The sequence below is a fragment of the Octodon degus genome, unplaced genomic scaffold (genome assembly GCF_000260255.1).
Source record: "Octodon degus isolate 3935 unplaced genomic scaffold, OctDeg1.0 scaffold00171, whole genome shotgun sequence".
In the NCBI taxonomy this organism is placed as follows: Eukaryota; Metazoa; Chordata; class Mammalia; order Rodentia; family Octodontidae; genus Octodon; species Octodon degus.
In genome coordinates this window covers 1,387,329-1,406,960 of record NW_004524747.1, presented here as the reverse complement: position 1 = coordinate 1,406,960, position 19,632 = coordinate 1,387,329, and the positions used below count along the sequence as shown (strand labels likewise).

Below are 19,632 nucleotides of genomic sequence, written 5' to 3'. Positions count from 1 at the left end.
CATACAGCTACAGTATCTTAAATCAATGAATATAAAGTTTTGTTGTAATAGTGTTTGTGGACAAGATAACATGTGTGCATCTGGTGCAATGAATTACCACTAAGTTAACAATATGCAATGTGTTAAATATTGAAACTGGCCTACTAATTGATTTTGAATCTGTCTTAGTGCAATTTGTTTCTAAAAAAAATTTAAAAATACAAACATGTGCAAGTAAAACAATAAAAATTATAAAAATTATATAGCAAAAGAAGAGAGATTTTGAATCAATAACTTACTGTTTTATGCCAGAGCTTAGAAAAAGTGCATACCAAAGTCGAATTCATTCAATGGAACGATCAGAATGAAAAATGAGTAAATAAAAGATATAGAACAAATTAATGAATTTAATCATTGAAAAGATAAATAAAATAATATTTTATGCATAGTAATATATATATATATATATTCAGAATGAAATTAGATATTTTAAAGGAGAAATTATGACAGATGCCATTGAAATCCAGAGGATCATTAGAGAATACTTTAAAATAGAATATCCCAATAAATTGAAAAATATGGACAAACTGCTACACTTAACAAGTAGAATCAAAAGAATTTGATGCAGTTTAGTAAGTAGCAGTGAGACTGAGGCAGCAACAAAACAGAGAAAGAAAAATGAAAAGCTGGATAGATTCACTGCTAAACTTTACTACACTTTGAAAGAACTGTCATCTCAATCCATGCCATAAAATACAAAATAAAAGACTACTTCCCAGTGAATTCTACAAAGCCAGTATTACATGGCTACCAAAACCTGATAGGCTCATCACACATACACCAAAAAAAAATAAATAAATAAATAAATAAATAAAAACAACTGTAGGCCAAAAACTTTATGGATGTAGATATCAAACATTTCTTAAATACTTGCAAATTGAATTCAGTAGCTCAGTGCAAATATCATATACATTGATTAAGATGAATTCATGTCAAAATTTCTTATTTCACTCAACATATAAAAATAAATGTTTAGTACATCCTATGAATGTAATCAACCATAAAATTCACATAACTATTTCAATATATGTCAAAAGCTCTTTAGTATAACTCAGTATACTTTCATCATAAGATCCCTGAATAAGCTAGGTGTGAACTGTTCTTACTACAAAATAATAAATATTATATATGATAAATTCATAACCTACATTATGGTGAATGGGAAATTTGAAAACATTCATATAAAATAAAGGATAAAACATTGGATATGTTCAGTATGGCACTCAAAACTTGAATCTGAATCACCATGAATGAGAAAACATAAAAGTGATAGAAATAGAAAAAGAGGCAGTAGAATTAGTGCTATTTGCTGATGGTATTATATGATACCAAACTTACAAAATTTAAAAGAGTCCTCTTAGAATTGATAAGTAAATTTGTCAAAGTAGAGGATGTAACATAGTTTTTAGAATTCAGAATCTTAGATCTCATTGCTAGTCACTAAGAAACATTTCATTGTTAAGAAGGTGGTGGGTCTGAATTGCTGTAGGCAAAAGCAACTCTATTATGATGTTTCGTAACTTATTGGTAAGTAAAATGCATCAAATAAAACTATTTTTATGATTTCTTTTTTATGAAGGACCATAACATTAGAGAAAATTAACTAAATTTGAAATGATTTTATTGAGCAAAATCAGACTCAAATGGCCCTGTATGTATGTATGCCATTGTATTTAATGACATCCTCCCACACCTTTAGCAAGTTTAATGGATTTGCTCTGCCCTGCCATGGCATTCAAAAGGGCAACTCTTATGTTAATTGTGCAGAGGCTTTCAGATAACATTTTCACAACAATTCCTATTCAAGTAATTTTATCTCTTTTTTATTCAGCTGAATGGGGAAGCAGTGAGGTAAAGCTTTTTTGCCCAGTATGCAAACACTAACTGATAGGTTATGGCCCTAATAAGAATTGTTGAATTATTATGGTGGTCACCTAATATGGCTGAAGCCCTTAAAACAACAGCTCATCTTCCCAGAGACCACCTCCTGCCTTCTTCTCCAACTCAGCCCAGGATGCAGTTTCCTTTCACCTTTCCCACCACCTCAGGGAAGGCCCCAGTCAGCTCCTCAGATATCTGAACTTCTCCCTCAAGCCCCACCCCTCACAAAGGCCATAAAAGCCTCAGCCTCCTTTTGTTCTAATCCAGAGAATTCCTTATCTTCCCAAATTGTCTCCGTGTCCTCTAAGATAATGAAGTCCCCTTTCCTTTATAATCACCGTTAAAACCTATCATTTTTGGTGCTGTGACTCGGATTGGTGAGTAGTGTGGCTCCCGGGACAAGCCCTGCCCCATTTTTGAGCTCCCTCACTGAATCGCCCTCTGCTTCTGCTTCTGCCTTTGCCTTTGCCAGCTTGCATCTAACACCGGCCAATTTTAATCCACACGGGTGAGCCCCAAAACTCATCTCTTAGAATCCCGCCTCATATTTTCCTCTAGTCTCAAAACTCATGAGCTCACGTCGGGGTTCCCACTCGTCTTCCTCGGCCATCTGGTCCCCGTCTCCCCACTTTTTCTAGTGACGACTGATAAAGTGAGAGTTATAGCCTTCTCTCTCTCACACTCACTCCAGGCTAAAAAGTGACGGCTTTTTAGTGGGATGTGACATCGGGCTTTTGCCCTAATCTTTGGCTCACCTTTTAATTCAGTCACAATGGGAAATACTCGTTCCCAGCTCCTAAAAGACACCCCATTGGGATGCCTGGTCCATAATTTCGGCTCCCATAGCCTCCAGGAGGTCAAAATACCTAAGCAATTAATTTTCTACTATCAAGACAGCTTGGCCACAATTTAATCGAGGTGGTAAAACCCAGTGGCCTATACAAAAACTTTTCCACAAATTCTCTAAAGTTTAAAACTTCTATCACCACACAGGCAAACCCCAGGATATCACCTGTATTCGGGCTTTTTTTTTTTTTTTTTTTTTTTTCTTTTTTGAGGACACGTTCCTCCCTCCTTTAACTTCTCGCTCTCACTCCATAGGCCCTTAAACTAAGGACAGCTCTCCCACCTAACACTGTCTCTCAGACCAGATTGCCCTACGCCGCCACCCGCAGGACCGCCCACCAGAGTCCCCCCACCCCACGGCTGCCACGACAATGGCCCTTGCCTGCCTCAGCCACAGCGATTGCTTCGAATTTACCCTCTAACCTCTTTAACTTTCAGGGACTACAGAGATGCCTCTCCTCCCTCCCCACCTTCCTGTCTTCTGTCTGTCGGTCTACATTCCTCACATTCCTCGCCAACCCCCGTCCCGATTTACAATCCAATCACAGTATTTTTTTTTCCTCCAAAAATCTCACCCTAAAAATTCAACTAATAACACATTTTTCCCCAACAGTGCATGCCCTTCCCTCTACTACCCATCAAGCTAAAGAAACTATAAAAGCCCATGGAGCGAGTGAGCACACTGCCCTGTGCTCATCTTCTTTCCCCTCACTCCCGCCCCCCACCCTAGCCACCCTTGCAGGCAGTCTCCTGGTTCCAGGACCATTGTTAGTGCTCCTCTATTGTACTGTGTCTACCCTTTATACTCTGCTCAGTTTGCTTGCTTCCACTCAAACCTGATAAGCACTATTAGACCTAAACATATGTATAAATAAGAGCATTTTTAAAATCTTTTTTTCCAAATTCCTCTTATAAGAGAGCTCTGCTAATTGACTTATAAAAGTTCTGACTAGTCTCTTATAATTACAAACTTTAAAAGGTCATCATAGTTTAACCTGGCCAGAAATATATTTGAGTGCACTCGTATTTTATAAAGATGTCTGTGTGTCCTGTATGTACCTGTTTGTTTTTATGTCATTCTTTAAACAGCTGTTCCTTTTAATTTGAGCTCTAAAATATAAACTGAAAAGCATGCTTTCTCCTGAGCTTCCAGCTGGTCTAGGTAATACCAAAATTAATTCATAATTAAATAAAAACCAATAAAATGGGGAAGATTGTTGGACAGAACTCTTGATTGATGAATAGAGGGTGGCCAACCTTTGTTTATCAATAGAGAGCCCCCAGTAATTTGGTCCTTGGTTAAAATACAAAGTTTTTACAAAAATTAAAATAAAGTTTTCTCATAAAAGATGCTTAATATATTAAACATATTTATGCCTTTTAAAATACTGTATGCTACAATATAAATTTTCTTTCAGATTTAAACATATCCCTTTCTCTTATGCTCCAGGTATTTATAATAGGTTCCCATCAAGCCAACATGAGGTCATCAGCCAAATGATAATTTTCTAACTAAAATTTATGTGACATATATCCTATATATGTGCTGTTATATTTAGAGATGCAGGTTCCTGTCAAGCCAACATGAGGTCATCAGTCAAATAATTTTATAACTAAAACTTGTATAATATGTATCCTATGTACGTTTAAAGATGCAAAAACAAAATGGGGATTTCATGACTGTTATGCTATACTACTATGTATGACTATTGATGCCAAAAGATCTCTACAAAATTATATAACTGATGTCCATTAACATCCTACAGGGATTTAACTGCTAAAATGTCCATGGTTAATAAGAAATAATAGTTCTCTGGTTACACTTTATATTTCAAGGTACTTGATATTCAGATAAAATTCTAATAATTGAGTGTATTGCTCCAAACTAAGTATACTGATGTAAACCTAGGTTCTCTTGAGACACCAATTACTATTAATTCCTATTTTATATCTCTTTCTGTTCCTGACATTCATGTAAAGCTAAAAATACAAATCTCAGCCCTCAAACTCCACAGAAAACGTACTTAATCTAACTCTCCATGTCTTCAATAATAGAGACCAAATTAACTATATATACTGCCAACTTTTGGCTGCGACACTTGGGACTCCCATCAAAGCAGGACCTTCACAAGCTAATGCTGAACCTAAACAATGCTGCCACCCGAGCCAAGTGCAGTGAAGAAGGACACTGGGCATGAGCCTGCCCCAACCTGCAGCCATCACTAGGACATCTACAAGCGTAAAGGTCACTGGAAATGCGACTGCCCTGTCCAGCAGAGAGCAGGTAAGTCATTCAATTCCCTGCCCTCACAGGAAACCTCACTATGGCCAGATTCGTATGCTTGAACTACTTGGTCTTGCTGCTGAAGAGCAATAACAGAGCTTGGGTTCCATTTCCCACATCGAGGCAACTTTGTTGAGTCCCAAGTCTCGCTGGATATCCCAGGAAAAAAACCCATAACTTTTCTTGCTGACACGGAGACCACATATAGTGTTCTTCCTGAGTTCTAAAATCGTTATATTAGCTCTAGTCTCCGTAGTGGGTGTTGATGGCCAACCTACATGACCCCTTCAGACAGGCCCATTCTGTGCTACTTCAGACACTTCTTCATTCTTAAGGAAATTGTGATCCCAACATGTCCCATGTCTCTCATGGGGAAAGACCTCCTCCAAAAACTCCACTTCTCTCTCACCTCTCTCTCCACCCACAGTGTACATCCTACAAACCCAACCTCAATGTATAGCTAGCTCCTCCCTCCCTCTTCCCTTGTCAACCACATGCTTTGAGACACTTATAGTCCCACTCATGCCACACATGCTGTTCCTAGACTAATATGCCTCAGTGATCCCACAGTGTTTCTGTACATTCCCCAAATAGCCCCCAAACACCAAGAGACTCAAGCCCATCATTTTCCACCTCCTTACCAATAGTTTTCTTTAAAATATCAACTTGCTATATAGTATCCTCATTCTTCCTGTACTCAAACCCAATGACCTCTTTGCCTTCTCATGGACTTATCCAGACACTTTCTGATCTCAGCAGCTCACATGGACAGTTGTACCTCAAGGTTTCAGAGATAGTCCTCACTTCTTTAGCCAACTTCTTGCTGCTGATCTTGAGATCCTTGATCTCTAGCTCAGCCACTCCTTCAATATATCGATGACCTTTTCCTTTGCTACCCCCCTCTCATGCTCTGGTCCTAAGACAAACAGCTACTTTTCTCAATTTTCTGTCAGGACCAGCTTACACAGTCTCTTCCTCCAAAGTTCAGATAGCTTCACCAAAAGTCAGGTATCTAAGACACTCACTCCCACTACTCATGCAACCACTTCCCACCACAAAATAACAGGTTTTATCCTTCCTTGGTTTAGCTAACTTCTTTCATCTCTGGGTTCCCAATTTTGCTTCCCTAGCAGAGCCCCTATGTAGAGCATCAAAAGGTTCCTTGTGAGAACCCCTAGACCTGACTGCTCCTATATATCTCCCCTTTTGCAAGCTACAAACCCTCCCAAGGGTCCCAGTTCTCTTTACCCAAACCAACTCAGCCCTTTACCCTATGTACTTATTTTCAAGGTCACAATAGAGTGAGCATTTTACAACATAAAAAGAGACCATCATTTTAGGCAGTAGCCTACCTTTCTAAACAGCTATAGACAATACAGTTGGTAGATGGACTCCATGTCTCCACACAAACACATAAGAGACAAAAAGTTGACTTTAACAAAATACAGTTGTGCTACAGTACTACAGATGGCACTGACTCCCTTTCCTCACATTGATGTCAAAAAGCTAAAGATCAATATTCTTCCTCTTCAGCATAGTCATGGTAAAATGACATAGATTATATACCCCCTTTGCTTCCCCTCCTGTGTCCTTTAATTATGATGACATGTACTCGTAATGTGCTGTTTTTTTAAACTTTTTTCAAGGTTTCTTCAGTATCCAATGTGAGCTGTCACTAACTATAAACTTCTAGTCCTATCTCAGACTCCTGGCACTAACTTCTACATGGGCATAAATCATCATCCTATCAAATCCCCTCACCCCCAAGACGATGCCCCAGTTCAGCAGGAAGCAGTCTAAGAGACACATCACCCCTTTATAATAACCAAAAGATGGGAATGATGGGTTATGGCCCTAGTAAGAATTGTTTAATTATTATGGTGGTCACCTAATATGACTGAAGCCCTTAAAACAACAGCTCATCTTCCCAGAGACCACCTCCTCCCTTCTTCCCCAACTCAGCCCAGGATGCAGTTTCCTTTCACCTTTCCCACCACCTCAGGGAAGGCCCCAGTCAACTCCTCAGATCTATCTAAATTTCCGCCTCAAACCCTACCCCTGGCAAAGGCCATAAAAGCCTCAGCCTCCTTTTGTTCCAATCAAGGGAATTTTTATCTTCCCAAATTCTCTCCGTGTCCTCTAAGATAATGAAGTCCCTTTTCCTTTATAATAAAGCCCCTTTCCCTTTACCTTCTGTGTGTTTCTCTGCTGCGACACCTTAAAACCTATCACTAACCACTTCCTGAAAAGAAGCAGATATTAAGAGCCAGTTAGTTTTAAAATAAATTTATTTTTTTAGATTGTATCTCTACCAATAAATTGGTGACTCACAATGAACAGAGCTGAAAAGCAACTGATTTTACCTTTCTTAATTATCTCTGCCCTTTACTGATTGTTCAAAATGAAGGATATTACTACATATACAGCTCGACTTCAACCTGGTATGTGACTGAAGTTCACACCTTCCTAGTAACATTTTATCCTTCAATAATTAAGCAAAAATATCCCTGCAGTACATACACAGTTTATGCTGCTTTTCCCTCACTTTAAAAAGAAAACAAAACAACTTGATAAAATAATGACACATTACTTATCTGAACATAAGCTATTTTCCTTAATATCTTAGTATTTAAATTTAGGAAGGACATCTTATCTGTAAATTAAAGCTGGAATCAGATGGCCAGCACAGAAATGAAATCTGACAAAGAAGGCCTCACGTTCATCAAGCAGTTCCAGGTCTGCATCTCAAATGGATGAATCAAATAGTTGCATATATATATTTTTTTCATGTATTTAGTACATGGTCTACAAGGTCTCACTGCATAGATCAGACTCACAGTGATCCATCCTCCTGTTTTCAGCCTCCCAAGCACTGTGATTACAATGAAGCACCACTACGCCTAGTCTCATTTGCCATCTCAGCATGCTCTGAGGGTGGGTCCAGCATGGCATGCCAGGGATTGAATCCCAGTCCCTGAGCCTACATAAGCAGGTGTTTTAGTCTGCTGAGCTATCTGTCTGGCCCTCAGTATATATTTTTGATGTCTTCAGTAAAAATGGTCACCTAGCATGACCTAGCTATAAATTATTGTTCATTCACATTGTTGATGCAATTCCAATTATTCTGCTCAACATTGTAAGAGTTGGAAGACTTTCCATGGTAAATTGTTGAACTTGTATTATAATGTTGAAGTTGTAAAGTTTAACTCAGCAGATACTGTCTTTTAAAAATCAATGCAGCATTTATGAATTAATTGAAAGCAGTAATTTGTCAAGTATTGTAAGGAACATTCATTTCTAGGAATGGGATAGACTATTGGGATGTCATTGCATAAAGGGATGCACATGACTTTTTCTGGACTCATGGGCAGAATTTTATGGTTCTAATGTACAATATTGATAGATTTAATACTGTTTCTTAAGAATTGTTGACATTGTATTATAATGTTGAAGTTGTGAAGTTTAACTCAGCATATATTATCTTTTAAAACTAAATGCAGCATTTATGAATTAATTGAAGGCAGTAATTTGTTAAGTATTTTAAGTAAAATTTATTTCCAGGAATGAGATAGACTATTGGGAAACCATTAGATTTATAATTCAGGCTTAATATACATTCCATAGATCAACTTAGTTTGCATGTATAATTAATCTCATATTTCCCCATTTTACAAATGGACCTAAGAATGTTAAATTCATTTCCTTTGCTCAATCTACACAGGCTTATTCTTTTTCCTCTCTACCAATGCAATATAGTTGTAGGTTAAGTTGAAGTTCTGGTTCTGATATTTACCAGATGTCTAATATAATAAAACTGTAATAGTTGATGAATTGTGTCAACTTGAAAAGTTCAAAAGTTTAACCCAGCAGGGCACCTGGGTCCTCAATTTGTAAGCATCTTGTTCCTCTGTAATCAGGAGTGCATGGAGATGGTACAAGTGTTATTCTTGTCATGGGGGGCAATGCTTACAGTGAAAGGAAAGAAAAAAAAAGACTTGTTCTATCTGCTCTTGGGTTTTTGTTGCTGTTGTTGTCTTCTAAAAGCTTAAACTTTTGCCCATGTGCCATGCCACCTTACCTCTACTTAGGATCAGCTGATTATGGACTAAACCTCCACAAACTGTGTGCCAAACAAACCTTTCCTCCTTTAAATTTGGTTGTCAGGTATTTTGTCTCAGCAATGATAGAAAAGTAACCATCACACAATCTGGTACTAGGAGTGGAATCCTTGCTGTTACTATACTTGATCATGTTGTGCAAGAGCCTTTGGGAATGGCTTGTGGGAAGCGTTTGGAAAGGTTCAGAGATATAACTTGAAAAAGTCGATCTGGAGCACTTTAGACTGGTCTGTAAGGGAGATTCTGGTCAGAGCTCAGAAGACCAGAAGGCTGATAGGAATCCTGCCAGTAAAGATCAGGCTGGGGAGGTTTCTGCTGGGAAGTAGGACTGCATTGGTTATTGGACTTAAGATGATTTATATTATGGCTTGGCAGCCAGTTTATCTGCATTTTGCTTGTGTCCAGAGAATCTACCTGAGACTGAGATTAAAAGCAGCAGACTAATTAATCTCACAGAAGAAATTTCAAGGCAGTTGAATGGTAAGACAGTGGCATGGCTACTGTTGAGGGCTTTTAACTAGATTTATGTTGTAAATCAAGAGGAAAGAGCACAGTAGGATGATTTACAATGTAGTGAGTTTGGCCAGAAAGGAAGCTCCATTAAATCTGTGGACTGCAAAGAGCTGAAGAGAACTTGATTGCTGTGAAGGAACAGGAGACTAGAAAAGAAGGCCTGAGATTATCACTAGAAGGAGCAAGTTTCCATCATTTGAAGGCTCCAAACTGAAAAGTAGAAGACTGCTTTGAGAAAAAAACTGCAGAGCACCACGTTCCAGAATGGTAGAAGCATAGAAAATTTTTTCCTTAGAATTGGATTCAGACTTCTTGCTGATACAGGTACTTGACCCCTAGAGCCAAGAGAGGAAAGCTTGGCTATTGCTCCAGCTGGCAGCAGACCTTGGCATGGACTAGGTTTTAGGTGCATGCAGAATGCTAGAGCTATGAGGTTTAAAAGGCTTCCACCTTGATTTCAGAAGGTCTGGGAGGCCAGTGAGTGTGCCTCTGAGAGGGAATTGCATAAAGCTATTAGTGTCAATCTAAAGGCATAGTGGAAACCCCAGAAGTTTGGAAAAGCCAGGAATGTGGATCATCTAAGGAAAGCTGAAAAAAGGGAACAAAGCAGGCCTAACAGGGAAGCCATGGGAAGCCATTATGGGGGAGTCACTGAAGTCCTTTGGAGCTCCATATTTACCACAGAATACTTTAGATGCTAGACATGGAATTATAGAGCTTAATATTTGCCTCACTAGATTTTGGACTTACTTTAGTCTCAATCATTTATATTCCCCTGTTTGTAACATTTAAATAGAAAATGCTCTTTCATGTTGAAGTGTCTAAATTTTCATTTGTACAGAGCCGTGGAGCTAAGAATTCATCTTACATCTTACAGAAGAATTATATTTTTCAGCAGTGCTGAAGCTGGTGGGTCATTGGCAACACGTTCAAATGGACTAAATGCCTTTTGCATAAAGAGATGTACATGAGTTTTGGGGGACCCATAGGCAGAACTTTATGGTTCTCATGTTGTACAATGTTGATAGATTTAACATTATTTATAAGAATTGTTGAACTTGTATTATAATGTTGAAGTTGTGAAATAATCAAAATAAGCATGTCTTTGTATCTGGAAACTGGTTTAAAGAATGTGTCTGGTTGCCAAGTTGACAAAGGGTGGATTGTAATGGATGATACATTGTGTCAACTTGAGAAGTTCCAAAGTTTAACTCAGCAGGGGGCAGGGTCCTCACTTTGTAAATATCCTCATGCTTTGCAACAGGAGGGAATATAGATGGAGTGAGTGGTATATCGGCTTTAGGAGGGGAGCATGCTTACAATATAAGAAAAGAGTCTTACTTTACCATCCCTTTTCCTTCCTTGAACTATTTGCCTCTGTGCCCTGCCACCTTGCCTTGGAACCAGCTTATTAGGAATGAGATCTCCACAATCTGTGGGCTAAATATACCTTTTTTTCCTTAGGTATTTTGTCTCAGCAATGAGAGCTAAGTAACTAAGGTAGTTTCTTAAGCTTAATATATTTTTCTTGCATTCATTTCACTACATGTAAAATATAGATAATATATGTTTTATCCTGCCTTATAGGACTAGATCATGTGTGGTAACTTCTAACATGATTAAATCTCAATTACACATCTTGCATGCTATTATTTCTTTTACCTTGAAAGAAAATAATTTAGGGCCCTCTAGATAGTTCAGTGGGTAGAAGCGCTTGCTTAGGCAGACAGAGACACCAGGTTCAATCACCGGCAGGCTGTACTGGCCTTGCCTCCAGGGTGTCCTGTGATGACTATTGAGACTGGATGTAGTGGCACTCACCAGTAATCCCAGCATTTGGGAGGCTAAAAACTGGAGGATCACTATGAGTTTGATCTGTGTACTGAGACCCTGTAGACACTGTACTAAATACATAAACAAAGAAAATATTTTACTTTTGTATTCAAGGTTTAGCTACTATGAATTGTGCTACTATAAATATTTGTGTGCATGAATTCTTATGATAATATGTCTTTAGCTTTTGAGGGGAAACTACCTAGAAGGCCATAGCTGAACCATATAGAATTGCTAGTTTTAGTTGTTTTAGAAAACTCCATACTGATTTCTATAATAGTTGTATAACTACGCATTCCTGCTATGTAGGAGGGTTCCTTTCCATGGTAGATGTGCCAACATTTGTAATTCTTTGAATTCTTCATGATTTCCAATATTTCTAGTATATCATGGAATCTTACCTTTGTTTTAATTTTGCACTTTTCTAATAGCAAGAAATATTGAACTTTTTATATATTCATTTAACCATTTGTACTTCTGAGAAGTGTGTCTGCATTTCACTTGCTTACTTTTTTGACTGGGTCTTTTCTTTTAGGTGGTCTGAATATTTTAAGTTATTTATATGTTGTGTATACTTGTCTTCAGTCTGAGGAAGAACTGGCAAAATATTTTTCTATTTTATAGTCTATCTCTTAACTCTACTAATTAATTCTTTTGCTGCACAGATTATTAATTTCATTTGTTTATTCTTATTGTTATTTCTTGTGCAATTATGGCTCTTTTTTGGAAGTACTTACATACACCTATGAATTCAAATATCTTACCTGTTTTGTCTTTCAATAGGATCAGTTTTACTGTTTTAATATTCATATCTTTGATATTTTTTAAATTTTGTTTAGTATATATTGAGAGATATGTGTACAGCTTCAACCTTTGGAAAGCAGATATCTACTTTTTCCAGCAACATTTGTTGAATGGGCTCCACCACTGTAATTTTTGTAAGACTTTATCCAAGATCAAGTAGGTGAGTGTCTAAAGATGTTTTGTGCCTTCAACTTTGTTCTATTGATCAAAATGTATTTTTGTGCTAGTAACATGTATTTTTGTTATTTTTCAATCTGTGTTGCATTATGAAGTTTCCTCCTCAGCATTTGGGGCTCTTCCACATCCATATGAATTTTAGGACTATTTTCTCTGTCTCTGTAAATAATGCTGCTGTTATATTAATTGAGATTACATCTAACCTGTGAAACTGCTTTGATAATTTGGCCAGTTTGACAATAATTGATTGTACCATCCAGGATAAGGGGACCTCTTTCCATTTTCTGATGTCCTCTTCATTCTCCTTATTCAGAGTACTACAGTTTTCTTTGTAGAGTTCTTTTAATTTCTTAGTTAGGTTAATAATTACTGTTTCATTTTTCTTGATGGTACTGTGATTGGTATTGTTATTATAATTTCTTTGTCATTGAGTTTATCATAGCTATAGATAAAAGTGATTTATTTCTATGTGTTCAATTTATATTCTAATGCCTTATTGAACTTGCTTATTATTTCTAAGAGGCTTTTGGTGGAATTCTTTTGGACATCCTTGTAGAGTATAATGTCATCTTTAATTTAAAAAAGTCTTTATTTATTTATAAATAAATTTATTTATAAATACAGGGTCTTGCTATGCAGCTCAGGCTGCTAGTAATCCTGCTGTCTCAGTCACCCCAATGCTGGAATTATGGGTGTTTGCCACCACACCTGGTTTCAGTGGCTGGCATGGCGCTACCAGGTTCCAGGGTTAGTTGAGCCAGGGATCAAACTCGGGACCTTGCTGTTGCCAGGCAGGTGCTTAGACCACTGAGCAATCTCCACAGCACTCATGTCATCTTTAAAGAATTATATATATGTTGTGCTGGCCTCGCCCCTGGGTCTTGCTGAGATGGCTATTGAGACTGGGCGTTATGGAGTGAGCCTGTAATCCCAGTACTTGGGAGGCTGAAAACAGGAGAATCATTATGAGTATGGTCTGTGTAGTGAAACCCTGCAGACCCTGTGCTAAATATATAAAAAAGAATTATAATTTGAGTTCTTTTTCTCTATGCCCTTTTGTATTTCTTTATATTGTTTGATAGCTGTGGCTAATATTTAAAGTGCTATGATGGTAATTGACATCCTTATCCTCATTTTAGCTTGAATATTTCCTATGTTTCCTTAGTATAATGTTAGCCATTGATTTTTATGCATATTTTCTATTAAATTCAGATGTCACACTTCTATACATATTTTCTTTCTATACATATTTTCTTTATCATTCTCTTCATCAACAAGTGTTGAATTTTGCCATAATCCTGTTCTCCATCTATTAATATGATTGTGTGGTTTTTTACTTTCTTTTGTTTATGTGGTTTATTATATTTATTAATTTGTGTATGTTGAAACATTCTTTTATCTCTGGGAGGAAATCTAGCTAATCATTATATATGATATTTTTGATATATTACATTCTATTCAGTAAAGTATTGTTGATAATTTTTCAATCTCTGCTCATTAAATACATTGGTGTGGAGTTTTGTTTTTATTTGTGTCTTTATCTCATTTTGGCATGAGAAACATTCTGTCTTCCATAAATGTGTTTGCAAGCACTGTGTCCCTTTCAATTTCATTGAAGAGCTTGAAGGTTGTGGTGATATAACATCCTTATAGGTTTTATAGAATTTGATAATTAGTTTGTCTGGTCCTGGGTTTTTGTTCATTTGGTGGATTTTTTTAATATAATATTTCAATGTCATGGTTTGTTATGCTTTATAATACTTTTTGTTTCTTCTTTAGTTAGCTTTCGTAATGTGTGAGTCCAGAAATCTCTACTGCTTTAAGTTTTTCAAATCTGTTGGAATATAAATTTTCATAGGAACTACTAACTACTTCTGGATTTTTAACAATGCATGTTATGATTTTGCCTTCTTCTCCTTCTTCTTCTTTTTCCTCCTCCTCCTCCTCTTCTTTCTTCTTCTTCTTCTTCTTCTTCTTCTTCTTCTTCTTCTTCTTCTTCTTCTTCTGCTTCTGCTTCTGCTTCTGCTTCTGCTTCTGCTTCTGCTTCTGCTTCTGCTTCTGCTCCTGCTCCTGCTTCTGCTTCTGCTTCTCTTCTGCTTCTGCTTCTTCCTCTTCCTCTTCCTCTTCTTTTTCTTCTTTATATTAATTAAAATGAGATTTCTGGAGGACTATTATGTAATCCATTTTGGAGAATGTAACATATGTAACAGAAAAGAATGTGTATTTTGTTTTAACTGGGTTAATTGCCCTTTAGGTGTCTATTAATTCCATGTGCTCAAGGTTGTGGTTTAGTTGTAATATTTACTGATTTTTTTCAAGTAGTTGGACTGTGACTTGCAAAACAAATAAGCTACTAAAGAATCTCCTATGATTCTGTTAGTATTTATTTCATGATTTATGTTCAGGTGCATCTGTTCTATAAAGATATTTGCTCTGGTATTTGGTGCATAAATATTGATATGTATCATCACTTCTTGTTAGATTTCTATCTTAGGTAATATGTAGTGATCTTTTTTTCTTCTAATCCATTTTAGGTTGAAGTTCATATTGTTTGAAATTAAAATTTGTTCTTTTGCTTTTGGGGGTTCCTGGTACAAAAAATATTGTTTTCCATCTTTGAGTTTTAGTCTATGAATATCATTTTGGACTAGAAATTTTATCAAACAGAGCAGTGTTGCATTCTGTTTTATAATCCAGTTTTCCAGTTAGTATCCACTGCCAAGTTTAATTCAATTTGTCAATTGGAAAAATGAGGTAATTAACATTGGGCGATATTACTGAGAGATGCTGATTCATTACCATTGTAACTTGGTTTTTGAGTGACTCTTTTGTTTCTCTTTTCATGTCATTTTTATTGTTTTTATATTGATGTTGCTTGGTATATTGATTCTGTCGGAGTTGCTGGCTTTGTTTTGTCTTGTCTGTGTGGAATAATTTTGAATGCTTTCTAGACATCTGGTTTATTACTAAGAATATTTTGAATGATTTTTCCCATTGGAAGGATCTTTCTAAATTTATTGAGGGAAACTTTTGTTAGGCATGTTAGTCAATATTGGAAGTTATTTGATCTAATGATTTGAAATAGTTCATTATAAAGTGTTATACACTTTAAGGTTTGTGATGAGAAGTCTAGTGTAACTTATGTGTTTCCCTTTTTATGTGATTTTGCTATTCTCTGACTCCTTTTAAAATTCTGCATCTTCTAATCTATTCCATTGATCCTCAGGTCTGTTTTTTGCTAATACTATGCTCATTTTATCACAGTAGCTTTGTAGTATAATTTCAAGTCAGGAATTGTAATGCCTCCTACCTTGTTTTTATTGCCCAGGACTGCCTTTGCTGTTCTACGTCTTTTATGCGTCCAAATAAATTTTAGGAAATTTTCTCTAGCTCTGTGAGATATGTTGGTGGTAGTTTCATAGGGATTGCATTCAATCTGCACAGCAATTTTTTTTTTCCAGAGTGTGGCAGGACCCACGGCATTTTATTCGATGAGACCCCAGGGCATGGATGACAGTCCCTTGGCGATGAGGCTCTAAGAGAGAAGGTGCAGATGGTAGCCCTGAAGCAGATGTATGTCCTGGGCTTGCCCTCCTTATCCACCCCAACAGAAGTTGGGGACCACAGGCATCAGAGGCTAGGCTGACCCATGTGCTGCCCTGCCTACATGCAGTTCAGTCGGTACATGGGCACCTGCATGGCGCCGCTCATCCCTGCCCGGTCACAGCACTACCCACTCTCCAGCGGCCGTTTCTTCTTCCTCTTGAGCTTCTGAGTGCCAGCTGCTTTTGCTGGAGCAACACATGCCTGTCCAGCCTGCTTCCTCTTCTGGCAGGGCCCTTTCCTGCCACTGGCTCCCTTGTGCAGCCCAGGGCCAATCCTCTTGGGCCTCTTCCTGCTCTTCTTCCCCTCATCTCCAGGGCTCAGGTCTGGACTCGGTGCTGCCTCCTGCTCAACTTACCCTCTTTGGCTTTGTGCTTGCCACTGCAGCCAGGGCCACTTTGCCTTCCGCACCCTCCTCCCTGCCAGCAGACGACTGCAGGCCTTTTCAGGGACTTCATCCTCAGGGAAGTGACCTCCAGCCAGGTCCTGCAACTTGCGGATGACCTTGTAGAGGCACTTCCTATTCTGAGAGGGGGTGTTCTGTTGACTGGCTGCCTCAAATAGCCGGTTGGCAACTGCCTCGTAGTCAAACTGGAGGACAGGGCCGGTGCTGTCCTCATCATCTGCCACCTGCTCTGGGGAGCCTAGATCAAAGGGACCCCATGAGCCCAAGCCCCACACCTGGTATGTGCAGAACACGGGGTCCCAGGACCCCTGTGTGCACCAAGGGGCCTCCCGGGGGCAGAAAACCAAGGTGTGGACAGGAGGAAACACAGTCAAGGGAATGGGCACTATAGGCAGCAGAAGATATGCCAGGATTGTGTAAGTGAGGACGGCAAAGGGCCAGACACAGGTGGCCTGAATGGGGACTGGAGACAAGGGCTCAGGCTGGGCTGAGGGACAGGCAATACGGGACAAGAGTTTGCTTCAGGGGTGCGGACAGGATTACAGCAGGTGCTAGAAGATCTGCCAGGAGATGCCTGTGTGACCAGGACTACTGTTCAGAGGGGACACAGGGTAACATAAAGTACCAGGGGCAAAGAGCCTGGGAGCCCACAAAGGGAGTCCTGAAGTGGTAATAGGTGCAGACCATCAACAGGATTTGACACGGGAAAATCCTGCAGTGTCACTGGGACTGGACGCAGGCCGGGCTGACACCAGCACTACAGCACTGTTCCCAGTCTCTGTGAGGGCCACTTATAAGTGGTACACTGGGCCCCACATTCCAGGACCCAGAGGCCCTGCAACCCTTGTGGGAAGTCTGGCCAAGGATCAGGATCACACTGACTGCGGAGACAGTGGAGAAGCCAGCAGTAGGCAAGAGGTAGGCAGGCCCCAGAGAGCCACCTTGGAGCTGGGCTGGGCAGTAGATAGCAGGACAGTGCCCAGAGTGCTGGGAGAGCAAGGGTGGGTAGCCACGAGACCCCAGCCATGCTTGCTGAGTTGCTCTGGCTGTGGAGTCATGCAGGGCACCAGGGAGGGTAGAGATGAGGGCCCAGCATGAGGCAGGGAGAGCAGCCCAGCAGGAAGCCAGGGGCTTGGTCCGGGATGGGTGCCAGGTCAGGTGCCCAGAGTCAGGCATCCCCGCACCTGCAGGCAGCTTCTGTGGTGGCAGATCATGCACACGTCCACCATCTGGTGACTCCTCATCACCATCTGATTCATCATCACTGTCTGACATCTCGTCCTTCCCTTCCTGCGCATTCAATTCCTTCATGAGGTCTTCAATGGCAAAGGGGGCCTGCTCCACAATCGTCTCGAAGATGCCTCGTGTGATGTTGTGCAGAACCAGGGAGTCCTTAGTGTGGGTGGCAATCCTACAGAAAGGCTCCACAAATCTCAGGTTCTGGTCAGCTGTGAGCTCGGCGGCGCCCACTTTGGGCAGCTCCTCTAAGAAGACCTCGAGGAAGTGGCTCTTCACACCATTGGGAGCCTGGCTGTCCTCAATGCAAGATCTCAGTCATCAGCAACTGTGGCAGCTGCTCGATGTCCCTCTCTCCCCATCCTCGCATCTTCACAGCCTTCAGGGACTCATTCAGGACCATCCGCATGAGCAGATAGAACTTATCCAGGCGCAGCCGGTCAATGCCTGCCCACTCACGACTCATGGTCTGCCAGAAGGTCTGCAAGAACAGGTGCTGTGCCTCTGTGGTCTGAAAAGCATGGATAAGCTGAGCAATGGTCTTCCCTAGCTCCTCCTGCAGGAGCAACTTGTCCTGCATCCACATGCAGTAAAATAGCCCTTTCCATATTTTCAGCAGTTCATCATGCGTGAAGCCACCTGTGGCCCGCTGGGACCTGGCGACAATGTACTTCCGGAGCTTCCGCACCGCTTAGTCCCGGGTCACCTGCTCGTTGCCCGCTAGACGCTGTGCCAGCTGGATCTCAGGGGGAAGCTGCACGCCCGGACCCATAATCCACACCCCCAGGCTCAACACTAGAGCTAAGCGGCGGCCTGCACAGCAATTTTGGGTGTATGGTCATATTCGTGATGGTGGTTCTTCCTATCCAGGAGCATGGAATATCTTTCCATTTTCTGAAATCCTCTATGATCTCTTTTTACAGAGTACTGTAATTTTCACTCAATAGATCTTTGACTTCTTTAGTTAGATTAATTCCAAGATATTTCATTTCTGGCAGTGCTATTTTAAAAGGCATTGTTTCTATAATTTCCCTCTCAGTGTGTGTTTCTTATCTGTGTAGAGGAATGATATTGACTTTTGGGTATTGACTTTGCACCCTGCTATGCTACTGAAATTGTGTGCTAATTCTAGTAGCTTCTTGGTGGAGTGCTTTGGGTGTTCCAAGTAAAGTATCATGATTGATGATGTAGAGTGTGCCTAGAGAGAGTCACATGGAGAGAAAACATTCTCTCAGGCTTTCTCAGAGAGCAAATTGGTCAAGGAATGGCTGTGACTCATCCACCAGGCTGACACTGACAAAGGATATACAAAGTGCATTTCAGGCTAAATCTTGAAGGGAATTTGACTGACCTTGTCAGATATAAAAGTTACATTTCTTGTTATATAGGTCTGTCTTTATGTTGGTCTTAACTGTCCAGCAAAAAAGTGTAAAAACAAGGTATGAAAACTAAAGCCATATTAATATGCTGAGTTGTAAAAGGCTCATGTCAACAACTTATGCCATTGCCAGTCCTACAGATAACTCACTACTAATATGGACTACTGGACTATATTGGATTATTTTGCTGAATTAACACTCTTACAATATTTAAATGGCAATGGAATGCCCTTCTCTGACAAAAATAAAAAAATGGTGATATAAATGAAGGACCATTTGTATCTGTATATACAAAATAGACTAGATACATAGCTACTTCTCTCTTAATTCAATGAGGAGAAACGTTTGTACTAATAGTGTTTGGACAAGATATCATGTCTGCATCTAGTACTATGAATAGCCAGTACGAAGACAACAATTTGCAATGTATTAATTATTGAAACTGTCCTATTAATCGGTTTTGATATTGTCTTATTGCTACTTGTTACTTAATAAAGTTAATAAAAATAAAAT

General features: G+C 39.4%; 1 protein-coding gene across 1 annotated transcript; it reads right to left on the bottom strand.

The window, feature by feature from the left end:
- Window positions 1–15,965: 15,965 nt before the first annotated feature.
- On the bottom strand, window positions 15,966–18,544 carry LOC101591467 (ribosomal RNA processing protein 1 homolog A-like). Its single transcript, XM_023703456.1, is given in 3 exon segments — window positions 15,966–16,742; window positions 17,689–18,043; window positions 18,045–18,544. Coding segments are annotated over 3 exon segments (1,113 nt in total). The 5' UTR covers window positions 18,513–18,544; the 3' UTR covers window positions 15,966–16,452.
- Window positions 18,545–19,632: the final 1,088 nt, after the last annotated feature.